This window comes from Penicillium odoratum (assembly GCF_028828045.1).
Source record: "Penicillium odoratum strain IBT 22623 chromosome Unknown utg000004l_segment0_segment0, whole genome shotgun sequence".
NCBI classification, from domain to species: domain Eukaryota; kingdom Fungi; phylum Ascomycota; class Eurotiomycetes; order Eurotiales; family Aspergillaceae; genus Penicillium; species Penicillium odoratum.
Window position 1 is genome coordinate 2,303,941 of NW_026643146.1, and position 20,135 is coordinate 2,324,075.

The 20,135-nt window shown below is 48.0% G+C and overlaps 8 protein-coding genes across 8 annotated transcripts; 6 read left to right on the forward strand and 2 right to left on the reverse strand.

Annotated features, from left to right (window-relative positions):
- Nucleotides 1-38: 38 nt before the first annotated feature.
- N7520_005123 (WAPL family protein) lies at nucleotides 39-2,579 on the forward strand (the record flags this gene model as incomplete). The annotated part of the gene is made up of 2 exons (XM_057139057.1): nucleotides 39-2,246; nucleotides 2,304-2,579. 2 exons carry the CDS (start codon nucleotides 39-41, stop codon nucleotides 2,577-2,579), a joined length of 2,484 nt encoding a protein of 827 aa, XP_056997264.1.
- A 392-nt stretch (nucleotides 2,580-2,971) lies between these two features.
- rhbA (Rheb family small GTPase rhbA) lies at nucleotides 2,972-3,729 on the forward strand (the record flags this gene model as incomplete). The annotated part of the gene is made up of 4 exons (XM_057139058.1): nucleotides 2,972-3,026; nucleotides 3,095-3,234; nucleotides 3,292-3,420; nucleotides 3,490-3,729. 4 exons carry the CDS (start codon nucleotides 2,972-2,974, stop codon nucleotides 3,727-3,729), a joined length of 564 nt encoding a protein of 187 aa, XP_056997265.1.
- Nucleotides 3,730-4,393: 664 nt separating this feature from the next.
- N7520_005125 (serine--tRNA ligase SES1) lies at nucleotides 4,394-6,191 on the forward strand (the record flags this gene model as incomplete). The annotated part of the gene is made up of 7 exons (XM_057139059.1): nucleotides 4,394-4,526; nucleotides 4,576-4,646; nucleotides 4,713-4,859; nucleotides 4,946-5,367; nucleotides 5,443-5,533; nucleotides 5,587-5,955; nucleotides 6,027-6,191. 7 exons carry the CDS (start codon nucleotides 4,394-4,396, stop codon nucleotides 6,189-6,191), a joined length of 1,398 nt encoding a protein of 465 aa, XP_056997266.1.
- A 512-nt stretch (nucleotides 6,192-6,703) lies between these two features.
- Nucleotides 6,704-8,486, forward strand: N7520_005126 (D-3-phosphoglycerate dehydrogenase; the record flags this gene model as incomplete). The annotated part of the gene is made up of 6 exons (XM_057139060.1): nucleotides 6,704-6,999; nucleotides 7,067-8,021; nucleotides 8,080-8,122; nucleotides 8,198-8,256; nucleotides 8,312-8,393; nucleotides 8,458-8,486. The coding sequence occupies 6 exons, from the start codon at nucleotides 6,704-6,706 to the stop codon at nucleotides 8,484-8,486; spliced, it is 1,464 nt and encodes a 487-aa protein (XP_056997267.1).
- A 497-nt stretch (nucleotides 8,487-8,983) lies between these two features.
- Nucleotides 8,984-10,881, reverse strand: N7520_005127 (CDC2/CDK family serine/threonine-protein kinase; the record flags this gene model as incomplete). Its single annotated transcript, XM_057139061.1, has 8 exons — nucleotides 8,984-9,581; nucleotides 9,667-9,861; nucleotides 9,913-10,126; nucleotides 10,185-10,215; nucleotides 10,267-10,421; nucleotides 10,491-10,587; nucleotides 10,646-10,727; nucleotides 10,778-10,881. Coding segments are annotated over 8 exons (1,476 nt in total), but the record flags the coding sequence as incomplete, so codon positions are not given.
- A 636-nt stretch (nucleotides 10,882-11,517) lies between these two features.
- Nucleotides 11,518-11,742, forward strand: N7520_005128 (uncharacterized protein; the record flags this gene model as incomplete). The annotated part of the gene is made up of 2 exons (XM_057139062.1): nucleotides 11,518-11,613; nucleotides 11,677-11,742. The coding sequence occupies 2 exons, from the start codon at nucleotides 11,518-11,520 to the stop codon at nucleotides 11,740-11,742; spliced, it is 162 nt and encodes a 53-aa protein (XP_056997269.1).
- Nucleotides 11,743-12,079: 337 nt separating this feature from the next.
- N7520_005129 (uncharacterized protein) lies at nucleotides 12,080-17,205 on the reverse strand (the record flags this gene model as incomplete). Its single annotated transcript, XM_057139063.1, has 20 exons — nucleotides 12,080-12,366; nucleotides 12,440-12,572; nucleotides 12,645-12,757; nucleotides 12,844-12,889; nucleotides 12,956-13,079; nucleotides 13,140-13,372; nucleotides 13,430-13,564; nucleotides 13,619-13,701; nucleotides 13,756-14,088; nucleotides 14,145-14,298; nucleotides 14,355-14,841; nucleotides 14,899-15,044; nucleotides 15,093-15,442; nucleotides 15,500-15,631; nucleotides 15,698-15,764; nucleotides 15,821-15,955; nucleotides 16,011-16,352; nucleotides 16,416-16,967; nucleotides 17,017-17,056; nucleotides 17,114-17,205. The coding sequence occupies 20 exons, from the start codon at nucleotides 17,203-17,205 to the stop codon at nucleotides 12,080-12,082; spliced, it is 3,984 nt and encodes a 1,327-aa protein (XP_056997270.1).
- Nucleotides 17,206-18,439: 1,234 nt separating this feature from the next.
- On the forward strand, nucleotides 18,440-19,958 carry nap1 (histone chaperone NAP1; the record flags this gene model as incomplete). The annotated part of the gene is made up of 5 exons (XM_057139064.1): nucleotides 18,440-18,486; nucleotides 18,563-18,642; nucleotides 18,707-19,452; nucleotides 19,517-19,834; nucleotides 19,908-19,958. 5 exons carry the CDS (start codon nucleotides 18,440-18,442, stop codon nucleotides 19,956-19,958), a joined length of 1,242 nt encoding a protein of 413 aa, XP_056997271.1.
- Between the last annotated feature and the right edge of the window lie 177 nt (nucleotides 19,959-20,135).

A 20,135-nucleotide genomic window follows, 5' to 3' on the forward strand; every position in this document is an offset into this window, starting at 1 on the left:
GGAATGCTGGCCATTCTAGGCTTCTTCGTCTAGCGAGAATGGAATCGCGACACCGAAGTCGACGGCTGGTGACCCATGGCTCTGCTGTTCATAATAAATCGCAGTCGAAGACCGTGCTTCCCCATACGTCTACCATCAAAAATACTCAAACCAGAACCTACCACCAACATCACTCAAATCATCACCTGTCACATGGCGAAAAGAAAGAAGAGCAATCCAGAGGGCTGGGGCTGGACGGGGATTCGGAGGACAAGATCTACGACATACCATCTTCAGACGAAGAAAAACAGCAATACAAGCCAAGGCGAAAAAGACTTCGATATGACTCGAATAGACAGTCTGTCACCTTGCAGCAGGATATTGTGAGCTCACGACAACCCACGGTGGTTAAGACGGACGTCAAACCTGACGGCATTTCTGCCAAAAAACAGAACCCGACAGCCCCCCTGATTAATACTGCTTCGCTGCACAGAAGGAAAGGCACACTTGGTGGTCAAGGGCGCCCCGAAAAATCAGGCAATGCCGGGCCAGGGAAGCCAAAACCCCGGGCAGCTACTCCTACCGAACGCCTGGGTATGACCCGAAGGCTTGATAGTACCTCCGCACGCGAAAACAAGCTACCAGATAATGCCGAGGTGCAAAAAGTTATCTGTTCAAATGAGCAGCCGGGTCTCAAGTCTCCCAGTTTTCCAAGATGTACCTTGTCAGGGGTGGGAAATCGTACTCCTGGCCGTCGGAGACTAATTGATTCACTTGGCACCAGGGAACGCTCCGTCGAGGGATCGCCGTCAGACATACCGACTGATAGCATGTCTTCGTTCTTGGCTCCTCTCACCCCAACTCGACAATCAGAACTTGCACCGTCAAGAACGCCAGTCAAGAGCCAATGTGATAGCCATGGCCAGGACAATACTGCTGCACCATCGCCCCACCTACGTGGCTCTAAAGTCACATATGCCCGCCAGCGTTCATTCTTGGATGACCTGATGTTGGAGAACGGACCCTCGGGTGTGGACCTTGTAGCTAGTGTGGATCAAAACGACCGCCTGAACTCAAATAATGGGCCACGAGCTCGTCTTTTCACCATTGAGGAACCTGACAATGATGACGGCACTGTCCGAAGCATCCATGAACTTCGTCAAGCTGGCGGAAATGCTCGTTACCGGGGTGCAATCGAGTCCATCTTCGAAGACATTGAAGATGCCCACATCTCCTCATCGGGTCGGTGCAATGCACTCGTGCAACTCTGCAGCAAGTTGCTCGACTCAAAGCTTGCACGCCAATTTCTGGAGTGCAGTTTTGATAAGAGACTGGTGAATCTGTTCTCCATGGATCTCGATTTGACTTCTTCTTCACTTGCCCTCTGTGCCTACAGCCTCTGTGCCATCGGCAGACCTCTCCCGTATACCCTCGCCACTACAGCTTGGCCTAAGCTTTTGGATATATCACTTCCTATGTTGGATGTTCAAGATGATCTGTTCACAATGATACGTGCCCCACGCCGGAATATATCCAAGGGAACTCAATTATCCATTCAACAGATCATTCCTCAGCTTCAGTCGACATTGCTTCCAGATACTCATATGACCAAGCTATCTCCCTGTTTCCTAGCACTGCAATGTCTAAAGACAACCATTGCAGCCGTCCAAGAGAAAGGCGAAAATTCAATTGGTCTTTCTGTGCCATTTTTGCAGCGATTGCTAAGTCTCATGCTATCCACCCATTCTCACCATGGAGAATTTGCAACTACTGTCGGGTCACAAGCTTCTCAGAATCTGATCTCAGGATTGTCCATATTGGAGGCACACACCACCTCTGTTGGCTCTCTTGGGGACGATCATCGTCGTGTTTTGAGTTCCATTGCCAGTCTATATGGATTAATTTCCCCAAGAGGCAACAGTTCAATGAACCCAGCCAATCACACCATTCAAAGTCTCTACATCCGAGTTATTTTGAACGTTACCAACAGCCACCCCGGTCTTTGCGATGACTTTGCAACACCCGAGATGATAGGTGAACTGGCTGCGATTGCAATCACGAACTTTTCCAATTTGCCCAAAGATCCTCTTGTTCAGAATAACAACAATTCTTTAGATACGGTAATTCTGGCTCTAGGGGCCCTGATTAATCTAACCGAACAAAGCGAAATCTCGCGTATCATGTTCCTCAACACCGGAAGTACAGGCCCATCTCTTCTCGACCAATTGTTAGAGCTCTTCTTAGCTCATGTCGATTCCACTTCTGAGGTAAGGATCTACCGCAGTATTCTCACTTTGATCGGCCGCTGAACTATTGACCTCTAGGCACATTCTGTCCCGGCAGTCCATCACAACGTTGCGGTGGGGTATCTGGCGGTCCTCCTTTTGGTCCTCTGTCTCAATCCCAATGCTTGTGTACAGGTAAAGAATTCATTGCACACCAAGGGGCTATCGGTGATCATGTCAACTGTCGAGGAATTCTTGCAATACCACCGCAAGATTGAGCAGGAAATGCAACCCCTGCCAGTACAAGGTGATTCAAGTGGGTTTTATGTTCGATTACATGAACTTATGGGTCGGATCCAACAAACCGTCGAATGATGATGGCAGTGATGATTTCGTTTTTCTTTCCCCTGCCTTGCATCATTTAGCGTGCAGGCAGAATGATCTTAGCGGACTTAATGATTGATACCCTTCTTCTCCCGGTCTTGTAAGTTCCCAGTTTCTAATAATATGTATAAAATTGGGTTCCTGAGTATGCTACTTGTATACTTGTGTCGGTTCACGTGATACCCCAGATCGGGTATCTAATCACCTGTTTGCAGCGTTTGCACCCGGTCGAGCTCCCCCGATTGCTTCAACCCGCGCATTTGCCACTCTAGCCACGAGCTCTCGTCGGTGATCAAATCGTTCCGAGACTTCTTTCTTGACCTCCACATATCCCCCACTCTATCCAATTCTTCCTTTTTGCTTCTCACCCCTCTTTTGACACGATGCCTGCGGCTCCGAAGCAGAGAAAGATTGCTATTGTTGGCAGTCGTTCCGTTGGTATGAGCCTTGATCGGCATTGCAACTCAAGGGGAATTTTTTCGGCGTACTGACCTTGCTTGTCACAGGAAAATCCTCCCTGACGGTCCGCTTTGTTGAGCATCACTTCGTGGAAAGTTACTACCCCACAATTGAAAATACCTTCAGTCGAATCATCAAATACAACGGTCAGGACTATGCCACCGAAATCGTAGATACGGCTGGACAGGTATGCCTCTTCTCTCCCGGATAAAAACCCTTTTTAGAGCTAACCTCTCTTGGATAGGATGAATACAGCATTTTAAATTCCAAGCACTTCATCGGTATCCATGGATATATCATTGCGTACTCTGTGACATCGCGGCAGTCCTTTGAGATGGTAAAGACCATTCGTGACAAGATCTTGAATCACTTGGTAAGAAGCGCCATTTTTGCTTATTCTTTTCTAAGATGAATGTCTGACCGCTGGCGTTTGGAGCAATAGGGAGCAGACGAAGTGCCTCTGGTCGTGGTGGGCAATAAGAGTGACCTGAAGCCAGAGCAACGACAAGTCACACTGGATGAGGGCCGCAAATTGGCCGAGGAGATCAACTGTGCATTTACCGAAGCCAGCGCCTTCTTGGACTTCAATGTCGACAATGCATTCGAGTTGATGATTGGGGAGATCGAGAAGTCTCAGAATCCCTCACAGCCCACCGGAGGCAATAAGTGTGCTTTGATGTGAACTGAATATGATTCATGTTACGGCATAATTCCCCCTGGTATGTTGCTTCATTGCTGCAGTGTCTGATGAACAAGTTCTCAATCTGTTCACCCTTTCCCCTCATGACCGTATGCCCACCCTTAACGCCATGAGGCCGCCTTCAAGCTAACATTGAGATCTTCTAGAGCTCTGCGGAGACATACAATGACGTTTTGATATTGGCTTCCCCTCTTGCCCTCCGTATGCTCTTGTTGTTCTTTTTCCCCTTTTTTTCTGTCCTTGTTATTTTCATTCTGGATTGGTGGACTCTTGGGGATTTTGGTTGTATTGAATTATGGGGTTTTATTTATTGCGTTCAAAGGCTAGGGACAAACGTGTTTGATATCTGCATAGAGTAATGAAATGTTGGGCCCCATCGGCCCTTTGGTACGTGGACTAAGTTCAGTATATCTTTCTCAACTCAGGTAGAGGGAGCTATAATTGATTAAGTGTCAACTAGATAGATCCCTGAGGTTGTGCGTTGATCACAGCTAGTGTATGTATATCTCTGCAATATGGACTTTGATGTGACGGATTTCTCATGTTTGGATTAAGTAATCCCCCCGCCGTCGGCGCACTTTTTTCCCACCTTTACCCCTCCACCAAAGCCAGTGACTCAAGTTTTCGATTGTACCCCTTCTTTACCATGTTGGACCTCAATGATTTTGTCACAGAGCGCGGTGGTGACCCCAATAAGATCAAGGAGAGTCAGCGCAGACGCCACGCCCCTGAGGAGGTTGTGGACGAAGTGATCGCGCTGTACGAAGAGGCCCGCAAAGGTATGCCTGGGCTGATCGACTTGGAAAACAGCCTTTAACTCATTATTAGCACGATATGCGGTTACTCAAATTGGCTCCGAATTGAATGGCCTTATGAAGCAGATCGGCATGAAGAAGAAGGTATTCGTCACCCCCACACCTTTTCTCCTACTCTAGGACGAATAGCTCATATGTTGGATCGGATAGAACAAGGAAGATGCGAGTGACCTGCTCGCTCAGAAGGCAGACGTCGACAAGAGAAAAAAGGAGGCCGAGGATGCCGCTTTCGCAAAGGAAATGGAACGGGACCGGAAGATTCGATCGATTGGAAACTACGTTCACGACTCGGTCCCCGTGAGCAACAATGAGGCAAGATCGCATTCCGGGTAAAATTAACACATGTGAGGCAAAAGTCAGCTAACGGTACTGGTGGACTACAGGATGACAACCAGATTATCAAGACCTGGACCCCCGCCAATGCTGTTATGCAACGGCCCGATTGTCTCTCCCACCACGAGGTCCTTACTCGCCTGGACGGGTATGATCCTGAGCGTGGTGTAAAGATTGTCGGCCACCGTGGATATTGTCTGACGGGCTACGGTCTCTTCCTGAACCTGGCCCTCGTTAACTATGGCTTGGAGTTTCTCTTCAACAAGGGTTACAAGCCCAACCAGCCTCCGCAATTCATGCTCAAGGAGCTCATGGCTAAGACCGCACAACTGGAGCAGTTCGACGAAGAATTGTACAAGGTGACTGAGAGCGAGGATAAGTCCACCGACAAGTATCTCATTGCTACCTCTGAACAACCTCTGTCGGCACTTCATAGCAGCGAGTGGCTGCAGGAGAGCGACCTGCCCATCAAGTAAGAGAGCCACCCTTACTGCGCTGTCAACAAACGAGGTCCTTCTTCGCGAGTTCTGACATCAATCTCTTCTAGGTACGCCGGCTACAGTACCTGCTACCGCAAAGAAGCTGGTGCCCACGGTAAAGATGCTTGGGGCATTTTCCGTGTTCACCAGTTTGAGAAGGTGAGGTGAACCATCTAGCTATACCCCTGTCTGGAGGCTCATATGTTCTATAGATCGAACAATTCGTGTTGACCAAGCCGGAGGACTCATGGCAAGCATTTGAGGACATGATCGCCACTTCTGAGGAGTTCTATCAGTCCCTCGGTCTCCCATACCAAGTCATGGCTATTGTCTCAGGCGCATTAAACAACGCAGCAGCCAAGAAGTACGACTTGGAGGCCTGGTTCCCCTTCCAGCAGGAGTACAAGGAACTTGTCTCATGCTCCAACTGCCTTGACTACCAGTCCCGTGATCTGGAAATCCGCTTTGGTGTCAAGAAGGCCACCGACCTGAAGAAGACCTACGTTCACGCGCTGAATGCTACTCTGTGTGCTACTGAGCGAACACTCTGCTGCGTTCTCGAGAACTACCAGCGGGAAGATGTACGTCCGCCGTCTCCTTTCTCCCTCCTGTGCTTGAAGCTTGATCTTTTTGCTAACTCGTTCCATTATAGGGTATTGAGGTTCCCGAAGTTTTGCGGAAGTACATTCCTGGTAACCCCGAATTCCTTCCGTATACCAAGGAACTTCCCAAGGACACAACCTCCCAGAAGCTCAAGGCTAAGCAGGCCAAGGGAACTGAAGAGGCGGCTAAGAAGATGCAGGATCTCAAAGTCTAGATATTAAACTATTGAAGATTGAGTCGTTTTGGATTTTGATTTTGATTCTTATAAATTTCATATGTATTTCGTTCGTAGTTCCACTGGTTTTACGTGTATTTTAACCTAATTGGACCCACAAAAGAGCTTCTTTGATTGGACATAAGGAGGAAAAAGGAAAAAAAAGCCCCGCGGCCGGCGATGCCCCTCCACCCAGAAATCACGCCTTCATGAGTCTAATGAGTCATGAATATAAAGGATTTTTCTCCTATAAAGATCATAAATGTTTTATATAATATGTATAATATTGTAGAATGAGTCAAACCCTGGTCTTCTAACCCTAGTAAAATCCTTTCTTTCTTCTCTTTTTTTCCACTTTATTCAATTAATCTTTTATCGTCATCCGATTCCGGAGACTTGAGCTTATATAAGGTGACCTAATTGCCTCATTACTTTGGACTTCAAACCCTTTTTCTTTTTTCCTCTCATACCTTTTTTCCCTTCCGATATCCTTCTCCCTTTCCAATTCCACCATGGCATCTGCCAGAGATATTCGTCCTCGCCAGGATGACTTGGCCGCTCAGGCTCAATACTTCTCCACTTCGCCCTCCGCTTCCTTCCACTCTCCCTCTAGCCATAGCTCAGCGCTCACCCGGACCATCCCAGTGCTCAATGCGAAGCATCTGAAGCCTTTTGCGACCCAGGATATCAAGGTTTTGCTGCTTGAGAACGTGAACGTGGCCGGCCGTGAGATCCTGCAACAGCAAGGCTACCAGGTGGAATTCCTCAAGTCTTCTCTTCCGGAAGACCAACTCATTGAGAAGATTCGGTGTGTTGCCTCGATGTTGTCCCAGAAAATACGCTACTTGCAGATGAGCTGACTAGGATTGAAATAGGGATGTACACGTCATTGGTATTCGCTCAAAGACAAAGCTTACCGAGCGCGTCCTGAAGGAGGCCAAGAACCTGATTGTGATCGGCTGCTTCTGTATCGGAACCAACCAGGTCGACCTACAGTATGCCGCTGAGCATGGTATCGCCGTATTCAATTCGCCGTTCAGCAACTCCCGCAGTGTCGCCGAGCTGGTAATTGGTGAGATCATTGCCCTTGCGCGACAGCTGGGCGACCGCTCCAACGAGATGCACAACGGGACTTGGAACAAAGTCAGCAACAAGTGCTGGGAGATTCGTGGCAAGACATTGGGTAAGTCTTTGATCTCTCAGAGTGCGCAGGAATCAATAACTCACGAAATCTCCATAGGTATCATTGGTTATGGTCACATCGGTGCCCAATTGTCTGTCTTGGCCGAGGCCATGGGCATGTCGGTCATCTTCTACGACGTGCTTAACCTGATGTCCTTGGGTACGGCTCGCCAGGTCGATACTCTGGACCAACTGATGGCCGAGGCCGATTTCATTACTTGCCATGTGCCCGAACTTCCCGAGACCAAGGGCATGATTGGTCAGAAGCAATTTGAGAAGATGAAGACTGGCAGCTATTTGATCAATGCCAGCCGTGGAACCGTTGTTGACATCCCCGCCCTCATCGATGCCATGCGCAGCGGCCGAGTGGCCGGTGCCGCGCTGGATGTGTACCCCAATGAGCCTGCCGGAAATGGCGACTACTTCAACAATGACTTGAATGAGTGGGGAACTGATCTGCGTTCCCTGAAAAACCTGATTCTGACCCCTCACATTGGAGGAAGCACCGAGGAGGCCCAGAGTGCTATCGGTGTGGAAGTGGCTCTGGCCTTGAGCCGATACGTCAACGAGGGCACCACCCTCGGTGCTGTTAACTTGCCTGAAGTGACTCTCCGTTCTCTGACTATGGATGAGCCAAACCACGCTCGGGTTAGTTCAATCAATTTTGATGAACTCGGGAAGACTAAACTGACATTGCCTTCTTTAGGTCATCTATATTCACAAGAACATTCCTGGTGTGTTGCGCAAAGGTATGGAACTATAACCGATCTTGGAATCACCCCCTCACAGCAGCAATGTTTCTCTAACGTCTTATTTTTAATTAGTTAACGAAGTCATTGGTGATCACAACGTCGACAAGCAAATGACCGACAGCAGAGGCGATGTGGGTTTTCGATTGATGGGCTATTCAGTGAATATGACGAGCTAACCATAAGTAGGTTGCCTATCTGATGGCTGATATCAGCGATGTGAGCGCTGCTGTGATCAAGGACTTGTACGAGAGACTTGAATCTCTTAACTGTAAGGCCAAGCCCCCTTAATTTCTCTTCTCTTTACATGAAAACTGACATAAAACCCCCTCAAGCCCGAATTATGACACGAATTCTGTACTAAAAAGGAGATTTCGATTACTCCACCCCTGATTTTTCTTAATCAACTTAAACATTGTTTGAACCGATTCGAGTTCGTTTCATTTCACGAACTTCACTTGGACCTCTCAACGAGGCCTTAGCGGTGCAATGGAGAGTCTTGCATCTGTTGACTTGGAAGACCATGTCTTTACAGACAAATTTCCGAACAGAACCCAAAGTCACTAGTCTAGTATTGGTAGATAACGGCAAAAGCATAAAAGCAAATTTACGGTTTACGCATACCATTTATATATCCTTTCCACATGCTGGCTGTGTGTTTACATGTAAATGTCATTTTCATCTCAATTAAACTCTTCACAACCAAGAAAGTTCCATTTCAAGGCCGGTTCATGGAGAATGATACATCTTTGCGAGTATTACGCAACCTAGATTAATATGGAGAGGTTAATAATGCAGACTCCCCCTCTAGCCGGATCCTCGAGAATTGGGACTCCGACTTCTTCTTCGAGCTGGCTCACGACGATAGTCTCGCCGGTTCCCTCCACGCCAATCTGCGTTTGTTGGTGGATTATCGGAAGCATGTCCATAATTTGGAACATACGAATCAATGCTACTGGAGAACCTACCCCCTGGACGCCCTTGGGGGAATCGATCCCGTCGTGAGTCGTCTGACCATCCAGCTTGCGCACCATCCCATTGTTGGTGAGAAGACACCGGGGGCCGTGGCGGAAGCCCGCTGTCTCGCTGTGAGTGAGGAAATGGGCCACGTCGATGAGAATTTCCGGACGTGACAGTTGGTCCGTTGGCCCGACCCCCTCGAGCACCCCCTGGGATTCTACTTCGAGAGTCCGGTCGAGGGCCCGGCCCGGACCAGGCTCCGTTGGAAGAAGCATCACCGGGATTACCTCCTGGAGCTGGAGGAACGGGTGCTCGCTGGCCACGGAACTTCTTTCGATCCAATTCATGAGAATCCTGGAAGTAAGGAATTTCCCCGGGCCGTGCGGGAAGTGGTGCGGTGGTGAAATAAGGATGTTTCAATGCATCGATTGCATTGATACGTTTCCGCCAATCAAGCTTCAGAAGCTCAGTGAGTAGTGAGATAGCAGCGGGGTTTTGACTATTGCATTGTTAGTACATGCGATATAAGTAATAGCCGTATTCCAAATCCCAATGCCTCACGGGTGAGGGAAGGGTCTCCCTACTCTTTAAACACATCGACAAGGTTTCCAGACTTGAAACCAAAATTCTTGACTCCCTCACATCCAGGCAAAGAACTCCATCCGGGCATGTTCTCGTCATTGGGAGTTCCGACAAGATTAAAGATAAGTTGTGCTTGGTTCAAATCGCTGCTGCCTGAAAGAATAGGCTTTCCTTTGAACATCTCACCAAAAACACACCTATAGAGTGTATCAGGATCTGTCCAATAAGAACTGCGGGCTCAAACTTACCCAACACCCCACATGTCAACCGCGGTCGTGTACTTCCGCAGCGAGAGCAGTAACTCAGGTGGGCGATACCATCGGGTTACGACCAGGGCTGTGTATTCTCGTTTTGCTTCTCCTCCGCCCTTTCCAGGTTGCGGGGGAGGTTCATCGAATGGTCGTGCAAGCCCAAAGTCAGCAATCTGGAGGATTCCGGCATTACTGATAAGTAGATTGGCAGCTATCCCATTGGTAAGTTTGATTGAAGCAGAGCCAGGTGTTGACCAATTGAACCATACCCTTCATATCACGGTGCAAGATACGACTCTGCTATATGCGTCAGATAGGAAGCTCCTTTAACCGGTTTAGAACAAGCCATACCGCATGCAGGTAACGAAGACCTTCAAGAAGCTGCATCAAATAACATTTGATCTGAGGTTCAGTGAACTGGACCGATGGGTTCTCCAGGAGCCCGGAAAGATCGTGCTCCATATATGGGGTGACCATGTACATGCTGGGCTTCTTTCGTCCTTCGCCTGAAGTAGGTGTCAGTCAAGGTGCAATCCACGGTAAATAGTCAAATCTATACAGAGAAAACCTCTTACCCTTACTCCGTTCCACGGCCATCTCTTTGAGCTGCAAGACATTGGGATGAGAAAGCACTTTGAGAATCTTGATCTCTCGAATTGCAGTGATTGGGAACTTTCCAGAGCAGGTTAGCTGTGGCGTACAACGGGGACATGTATCAAGTCAAACATACGCCTTCTTTCTCATGGTGCATAAGAATCTTCTTCAAGGCCAGAACCGTGTTGTCTTTCTTGGACCTTGCTTTATACACCTCACTGTCCCAATGATTAGCCACCGAACGCTCACTTGGGCAGAAAACACCCACCCAAAAGTTCCTTCTCCAAGCTTGCCGATGAATTCAAAATCTCGAATGTTAGAGCAACCAGGAAACCGGGACTGGCCACTGCTATCCTTTTCCAGGGACGACATGGACGCGAGTTCGTTTGAAAATAAAAATAAAAATAAAACCCTCTTGGTCGAATAGAGAATGATGATTCGACTGAGGAATCGTGGACTCCGAAGACTTGGGTTTCGGTACTCGTGAGATCTAAATCGGGTATCGTAGGTTTATTCGACTTGGAACGATGACCGAATTCAGTTGGATTTTGTTGGGGGATTCCGAGTCAAGACGCAAGGAGAGTTTTGGAAGGTAGGTGGAATCATAGTAGCATTCGCTGATCAGATAAAAGTGACCAGTAGTGAAGTGAGCTTTAACATTGCCAGGGCCTTTCAAGGACCTCTCGAGCAGAATGAAGGTCCGAGCTGAAGTCAGGGCACCAAAAAAAAATCGTCGATCAGATCCTCAAGGGCCCAAGTATTGCAGACAAGTAAGAAGATCAGATCAAGACCAAGTTCTTTCAAGGTGAGTAAACAGAAGAAACCTGGGGACGTTTAAGAAGAAAGAGCGTCACTGATCACGTGACCGTGACTTCCACTTTCTCGAGTTCCCGCTTCCGCCGAAACGTCCGTCCTCTGCAAAGCCAAGCCCATCGTCCTGCGTACACAAAGTATGTGACTTATTCAACCCATCAAAATTGCTTTCACTGACTCAATTGCTCTGTAGCAATGGCAGGAAAATCCCACCACCCGGTCCACATTCACGCGGCCCGGCCGTTATACCGCTTTACTGCCACTGCCTTAGGTGCCAGCATGTGGTTCTTCGTATGCCTTCCTTCCCCGGTATCCCTGGATTGAGGCCAATCATGCTAACTGGGTTTTTTGTAGCTTATGTACCGTGCGAAGCAGGACGGTCCAGCTCTGCTGGGCTGGAAGCACCCTTGGGATCACTGAATGGACGGGCTCAGTCGGCCTCATACCCACGAACCATGCACAATTGAACCCAGAGGCTTATTACACGCCGCTTGATACCTTGACTTTGTTTTTATTGTTCTTTGTCTAAGAGAGATGGAAGCTTCCAGGGACTTGGAGTGCTTGATATGTACCATACCGTTTCTATTAGGTGACAATGCGACAGTGCACCACGCGATCCAATATCTACCGCGCCTCTCTCTCTCTTCTCTCTTCTCTTTTTCTCTCTCTTTCTCTCTCTCTCTCTCTCTCTCTCTCTCTCTCTGTTCGTCTCTAACTCTCTCTAAGTAAATACTGTCATCATTACCCTCCAATGTATTCACAAGCCCATCCCTTCCAGAAGAACCTTGTACTGGCGACGTTTCTTGCGATAGTTCGGCTGTAGCCGAGTCCGTGTGTGGCCAATGATGCGTGCCAACCGGGGGAACACTGTGACCTCTGCTGACCAGGACAATGCAAACATCCCAAGTGCAAGCGCCAAAATCCAGCCTCGGTAGGAGTCAGACATGATGGTCAACTCGAGCACGCTCGTGACCCATTCGGATGGTCGGAAGAGCATGTAGACTCCGATCAACAAATCGACAATGATCGTGCATAGATATGGAACTACAGTACAAATAGAATTTAGCAGCAGCTCTCTCGTAGAATTTCTCTTGGGGAAATATAAATTGTTGCTTACCATTTAATGTCATCGGTTGTCTAAAGGGTGGTCCGACACTCAAAACAATACTGGTCAGTATATATTGGAAGCAGGAGAACAGGAAAAGCGCCGTGTTTTCCGAGTTTACAATGTTGCTCTTCTCCAAATCCAGCTGGGGAGGGAGAAACCTGGTTTAAAGAGTCAGCATTTTCTTCGATTCGCATTTTCAAAGAAAAGGACATACCAGGGCTGGGTCTGGACAGTCTGGAAGATCGTCAGCTGGGCGAGAACCACCATAATGATCTGGCCCAATAGAGGAGTCAGAACCTTCCGCGAGACAAGGTCGGCTGTCGGTCGCTTGCGAGAAAGTGTGGGATAAGGACCCGTCCAACCCACTGATTGTCTGTTAGTCAATTCTCGAGGTAAGGTAAAGCAGTACTCACTAAAGATAGCAATCGGCATGATCAAGGCTAGATCAATGAACAGAAACTAGATATTCAGTCAGCTTATTTCTCTGTCGCTGCAAGCGTAGGGTCCGAGAAGTTATTTACTCACCTGGAAGTCACCGAGATTGGAACCGGATGTGTAAAGGAAGCTCACGGAGGAGAACTGAATGGCCGAGTAAAGACTCATGAATTTAAAGCAGCAGAAACTCGTCACCAAAGCAGCACGGCCCTCACTATCAAAGTTTTGTCAGGTAATGCCCTAGCGTTGAGGTTGCAAAGTTAAACACTCTTACCGAATCAAAGTGGGCACGCATGATATCTCGAAAAGCCTGCTGGTGAAGGGAGCGGCAACAGATGCCTCGGCATCAGACAAAGAGATGCCCACATCAGCAGCCTTCAAAGCGCCACAATCATTTGCCCCGTCTCCACAGAAGCCACAACAATAATCGATTGATTGAAGCTTCTCCACCAGTTCATGCTTCTCATCCGGTGACATTCGAGCAAATACTTTCCCAATGACCAGAATCTGAACAGAACGGTTAGAAAAAGGAATCAATTTGTAGTATTCAAAAGCAGCTCTTACCCGGTTCAACACATCTTCGTTCCCATAATCAACCATCCACCGGAACACATCACCTGTGACCGCAAGACAGTATTTCCGAGCCTGAAGTATATTTCCTGGGATGGATAGATCCTCTTCCGTAGAGATTTGGACGAACTTTAGAATTGGTCAGTCTCTATAATCATGGCATGTAGATCCGGGTTTCCATACTAAAAGTGTTCTCGGGTCTAATCTGAGATCAGGGTTGTCCACACTTTCCCATATAAGAGATGTCTTGGTGATAAGACCAGGTTCTAGATCGGTCAGCTCATGTCAAATTTCTCAAATGGACATCGTGTCCTACAAACCTTCAATAAAATGTGGGATGAAACAATGCTCATCTGGGTCAATCATCTTACATTCCTTGGCAACACTCACTGCCGTTAAGATATTGTCACCCGTACACATAACGTTTCGAATCCCAGCTTGTTTCAGCTCCAAAATCACTTGGGAGGTGCTAGGCTTCAACTTATTTTCAAAAATAATGAAGCCCAAAAACTCAAGATTACTCTCGGCCTCGACCCGACTAAGTTTCTGGGCCTTCATCCAGCTCAACTTTCGTTCGTATTTGGTTGCACAAGCAATGACACGGTACCCTTTGTGGGTGTAATAGTTCAACAGCTCGTCATAGTCGGATGGGACTACCAATAAGGTGAGTAAATCTGCCAGAGAATATCTTGCAGAGAAGACAACTCACGACTTTCAGGCACACATATTTCCTTGATACTTTCCGGGGCACCTTTCACAAAGAAACTGGCCCCATTATCCCCAAACTGCCGGACGACAACACTTGCGCGGCGGAGTTGAGAGACGAATTCAAAGTTTCGTAAGATACCAAGTTCGACGGGAAGCTGTAGTTAGTAATGATGGTAAGCGACTATTTGAACAAGATGGTTTCACGACTTACATTGGGTCCATTTCGCTGGCTTTTGCCAGTGTGAGTCTCCGGTGGCCTTGCAACAGATGGGGTGATGGTATCAAACTTAGAGCTTGTCGGCTCAGAGGCATGACCACCACCCTCTTCATAGGACCAACTCGTGAACTGAAACATCTTGATATCGAGAGGATCTCCTAGTAGCTCGCCATCAACAACCCTTAAAGAGTGGCATGTTGCCATGGTGTATATTATCTTTCGCTGCTTCTCCATGTCATATGCCGAGTTCGCCACTGACGATGGCAGTAGTAGACCACAAGAAGTTTCAGATAATAGTTCGGAGAACCTTATATCCATCAGATCAGTTCCAGTCGATGTCTTCCTTGTGTTTGAATTTTGATTGAGTACCAACCTTTGATTGTTGCTAACCGCTCGTGCGCCGAGAACATCCAATCCGTCCTCAGTAAGGGTTCCCGTTTTATCAAAACAGACAACATCCAGCTTTCCTCCAACGTTGACTCTGGAAATTCCAAAGGCATCAGCGGAATATTCGCTTGTCATTTAAAGGTTGACTCACTTTTGTGGGCTAATGCAGAAAATACTTTGCTTTTTGAGGCGGGAAAGTGCAAAGTTTGTGCCAATGCTAAGGGTTGCCGGAAGGGCCGGAGGGACGACGATTGTAATCAAATCAAGGGCACGGACAATGATGAGATGCCAGGAAAGCTATTGTTTATTAGCAATAGCACGCGCATACACTCGGGGTTGACCTACACCCAGTCTCATGAAATTGATGAACGAAGCCACAAAGCCACAAAGCGCAACTATTGCCATAACGGCAATGTAACGAAAGGAGTCTCGGTAGAATTTGAAGCCAGAGGGTTTCGGAAATAGCATTGATCGGACCAGGGCGCCCTTGGTCGTCGAAAATCCAGTTCTGGCGACAATAGCCAAAGCCACAGCTTCGTCGTCATCAACATTCTGAGGTCGCCTGGCCCGAATGACTTTGGTCCCACTAAAGAGAAAATGCTTGGCAACATTAGGATGAATCGATGGGGCACTGAGATCAAGGTGCTTGAGAGCATCATCAATGAGAGGAGTCTTGGAGACAGGTACAGATTCGCCTATTGCATGTCAGAATGTCTAACGGAGAGTCAAGTACGCAATTCTTGAGGACAAACCGGTAAGCATGCTCTCATTGACAATGCAATCACCCGATAAAAGGATAGAATCACAAGGTACCTGGTTCAATGACGGATCAGAAAACTCGAACACGTCCCCAGGTACTAAGTCTTGTGAGGAGACCGATCGCCCTGGCAGTCAAAAGGGTCAGCAGCGTTTTACTCAGACTAGAGGAAGCATTAGATGGCGTGGCTTACAGAATCCATTCCTGAGAACGCGCACGTCACAGTCGAACATGGATATTTCTCTCAGTCGACTCATTGACTATCTGAACATCAGTATCCCCGCAGTTTGAATGCTACTCGGCATTAAGAGCCTACCGATTTGGTTTCGACCACAGTAGTGGCAATGCTGAAAGCAGAGATGAGAAAGATGCAAACCGCATAGTAATAGTATTCATCCATAGACCAGAGGATGAGACTCGCAACTTGGAACATGTAGAAAGGATGGAAAGCCTATTGCCAGTAAGAGATAGACGCAGAAGTAGATCTTGTAAAAGGGAAAACACACCTCATCGAGCAGCAATTGCGGCACGGTTTTTTGCTGGATGTCGATAACATTTTGTCCGAAAATCTGTTCCCTGCTATCACGCTCATCGGCATCCAACCCCCCGCGCATGGCCTTTGCATTGGTCCATGCGGGATCTCTCCAGCCAGTGATCAAGGAGAACTTATCTTCGACGGGATGGTAGAAGAATCTCAGGTACCTGTAATCAAGAAACCGTAGGGATTCAATGGATGGATCGCGGTCCTCATCGTAGGCTTGACCAGAAGAGTCAACAAAGACAGTGGACAGTGGACGCCCATAGGACTGACTGCCAACCATGTGGATGGTAAATTGATTCCATTGGTCCTATAATTGCAAGTTAGTAGACTTAATAGGAGCCAGTGATGGGGTTACCCTTGGTATTCCTACCTCAATTGCAATCCACTGGCATTTTCCCAATGGAGCTGCTTTCCCAATCAATCTCACGCGCCACCGTGGGAGCCAGCGAAAGAAAAGATATGCCAATCCGCCGGTCAGGATGCATAGAGCGACATAGAGAGCAAAGCCACCGGGACTAGTGGAAAACCCCGCAAATACCGCCGTCAGGTCTTCTGATGCAATATACACCTTCTGATTGAGTCTGCTCCCGGACCTTCTATCACGTCCATACGAGCTCGCGGATAGGTATCGCGAAAGCAGAGGCTGCTCCACCGAGTCCCGCGATTGCGAAAGTCTCTTGGAGACGAAAGACCCTCTGTGAGACTCGACATCAGCCTCCGGGAGTCCATCTGCTGATTCCCCTTCGAATCCAGAGCTCAGATCCTCCAGATCGTCCTCCACCGCATCCTCATTCGACCACTCTGCAAAGTCTTCGCCGTCTTGGTAATACGTGAAACTGACTGTCGATCCCGCTCGATTCCGACGATGCGAGAATGAGACGACGCTCGATGGAATACTTTCTGAGATGGGTCCATCGAAAACCTATCTTATGGTCAGCAAAGAATCGGGCGAGGAAATTGCTTCAACATACCTCATGCCGAGCCATCTCTACGTCTGAGACCACGCTCACGCTATATCTATCAGTTAGCGATGAATTCATAGGCGTAGGGGGAGGCGCGTTCCGTTACCTGCTCCTGAGAGAGTCCCGTCGAAGACTCGGCCGAGGTATGGAGAGGTCCATGGGGCCAGTCCCCGACGGAGATGGTGGTCTGCTACCCATTGCGATTCGCGCTATGATGGACGGTTTTCTCAGGTAGGTCAGCGTTCAATAATTGAAAGCTCATCCGTGCAAGTGAACACTATTATGCCACTGGTTGAAGTAGGTGCATCACTTCACAGCAGCGGGCACTCGAAAATTATCAAGACGCCTGATAAGAGGGACCGCTGGGAGCTCTTTTGCCAGTAAATCGGGCGGTGTCTCCGAATGTCGTTACTCTGTTATCACCATGTGACCTTGATAAGCCCATTGATGGCCTCGGGTGTGATGTAAGCAAGCCATCCCTGTTTAGGCAGGAGGGGCAAGAGATGGGAGTTTGGTAGACTTGGTCTTCATGGTTGAAATAATATGAAGTATACGCTAGGGCCGAGTAAGATGTTAGTATTGAAATATTTGACATTCATTCAATTCAATTTTATGAGGCGAACAGATTTCAATATGGAGGTATATATCCATGGGTGTACTTGAAAAGAAAATGATCTGCAGTGCAATAGGACCAAAAGAGAGGTATATATATATAGTTAAGATTGGAGTTAGGCATGCATGTATATAATATGTAGTTTGAGATGATTATCTTGTAAAATAACTCCAAACCATATCCCAAAGGTTCTCTCATGAACAATAACTTTTTCACCTACATCTTATATTCTGTTTCTGAATTTAACATTCAGAATGGCGAAATGGGTCGCGGCCACCAGTCGGACTTGGTTCCAAAAGCGAACGTCAAATGGTTTAGCAAAAGATCTACAGAGTACTTCTATAACTTATATTTGGAAATATTTGCTGTGGCCATTTTAATATAAAACTTTTGATGATTACTACTAACTTGAGCTTTTGTTTTATCTCCCATGTCGAGAGAAATAGGAATATTACCATAGAGGCTACGATATCCCAATTTTTGATTTGACTTGATTAAATTATTTTATAATAAAATATATTGCAGATTTAAAACAACTTAGAGAGACTACAAAGATTCTAAATTAGCTCCAAATAGAGAGAGAGAAAAACTCTCAAGTTCAGTAGAGAAGCGAGAGGGGAAGTTGTTGGGAGCAGTTTTTTCAACCAGAACCGCATCCCGCCAAGCCCCTCCGGCCACCGGCGCTAAGGATCCCACCATCCAGACTCTCCTCTCCCCCAAAACTCACGACCCATATCAATTTTCTTCCCTCCTTTTCTGATCTTCACATCTCTCCACCCCCCCCCTTTTCAGACATCCCTCTTGTTTACCCCCTTCACTATGTCTGAACCCATCAGAAATAAGAAGGCTGATTTCCCGGTCGCTCCGTAAGCATTTTCCCCTGGGATTCCCTGACCGCTTATCGTTGAGCAAAAACACTGACACTGTGAAAAAAATGTACAGGACCCCGCAAAACACCCCAGCCAACAATGCCCCTATCTCCTCGCACGCCCAACAGCCCGGTGTCTCCAGCATCAGTGAAGGTAACCATTTCTCTCTTTCGTAAGTGTCGTCTAGTTGCGGTTCTAATCTAGTTTGCGTTCCCAGAAACCATGGACAATGCGGCAGCAGCCTCTCTCTTTGCTCGCAACCCCGCTCTGATGTCGATGATCCAAGGCAAGCTAGGCCAACTCGTTGGTCGCTCATCAGGCTACATTGAGTCTCTTCCCCCAGTCGTCCGCCGTCGCGTCGCTGGCTTGAAGGGTGTCCAGAAAGAGCACTCTAAGCTGGAGGCCGAGTTCCAGGAAGAGGTCCTAGAGCTTGAGAAGAAATTTTTCGCCAAGTTCACCCCGCTGTACGAGCGCCGGGCAAAAATCATTAACGGAGGCGTCGAGCCCACCGAGGAGGAGGTTGAGGCTGGCAAGGAGGACGAAGAGGAAGATGAAGATGAGGAGAACGACGATGCTGAGAAGAAGGAGCAGCAGGAGGAGGGCGAGCTTACTGCCGGTATCCCCGAGTTCTGGCTATCCGCTATGAAGAACCAGATCTCACTCGCTGAGATGATCACTGATCGCGATGAGGAGGCCCTCAAGAAACTCACCGATATTCGCATGGAGTACCTGGATCAGCCAGGGTTCCGTTTGATCTTCGAGTTCGCCGAGAACGAGTTCTTCACCAACAAGACCATCTCCAAGACCTACTACTACAAGAATGAGAGTGGATACGGTGGTGACTTCATTTACGACCACGCCGAGGGTTCCAAGATCGAGTGGAAAGCCGAGAATGATCTCACTCTGCGTCTCGAGAGCAAGAAGCAGCGTAACAAGAGTAAGAGCTTCCATCCCCCTCCATCAGTATCAAGCATCGGAGCTAAAAATATATCTCAGACACCAAGCAGACCCGTGTTGTCAAGATCAGCGTGCCCACCGAGTCCTTTTTCAACTTCTTCTCCCCCCGCAACCTCCGACTGACAACGACGATTCCGAGTCCGTTGCCAGTGACATTGAGGAGCGCCTTGAGCTGGATTACCAACTGGGTGAGGATATTAAGGAGAAGTTGATCCCCCGTGCGATCGACTGGTTCACCGGTGAGGCGCTTCAGTTCGAGGAGTTGGGCGATGAGATGGATGGCGATGAGTTCGAGGATGAGGATGACGAGGATGATGAGGATGAGGACGAGGACGACGAGGATGAGCGGGGATCGGACCGTGATGTGGAGGACGACTCGGACGAAGAGGTATCTATCTATATTCTTGAGTTTCACCCCTCCATATCCTCACACTGCTAACACACCTTTTCTTTCTCTCCAGGATGGTACTTCTAAGCCCAAGAAGGAGGCCGCCGAGTGCAAGCAAAACTAGAAAGCGAAAAACACAGAAACTCAAAAGTGTGGTTCAGCACACGGCTTACTCGAGATGCTTCATGGAATTCTTCGTTGCTTTTCTTGCTATGTTTTCCTTTTCCATTATCTTTCCCCTCATCTCTCATCACTGATATCTTTGTCTCCCTCTGCACTGCGTGAATTTTTTGTCTCTACC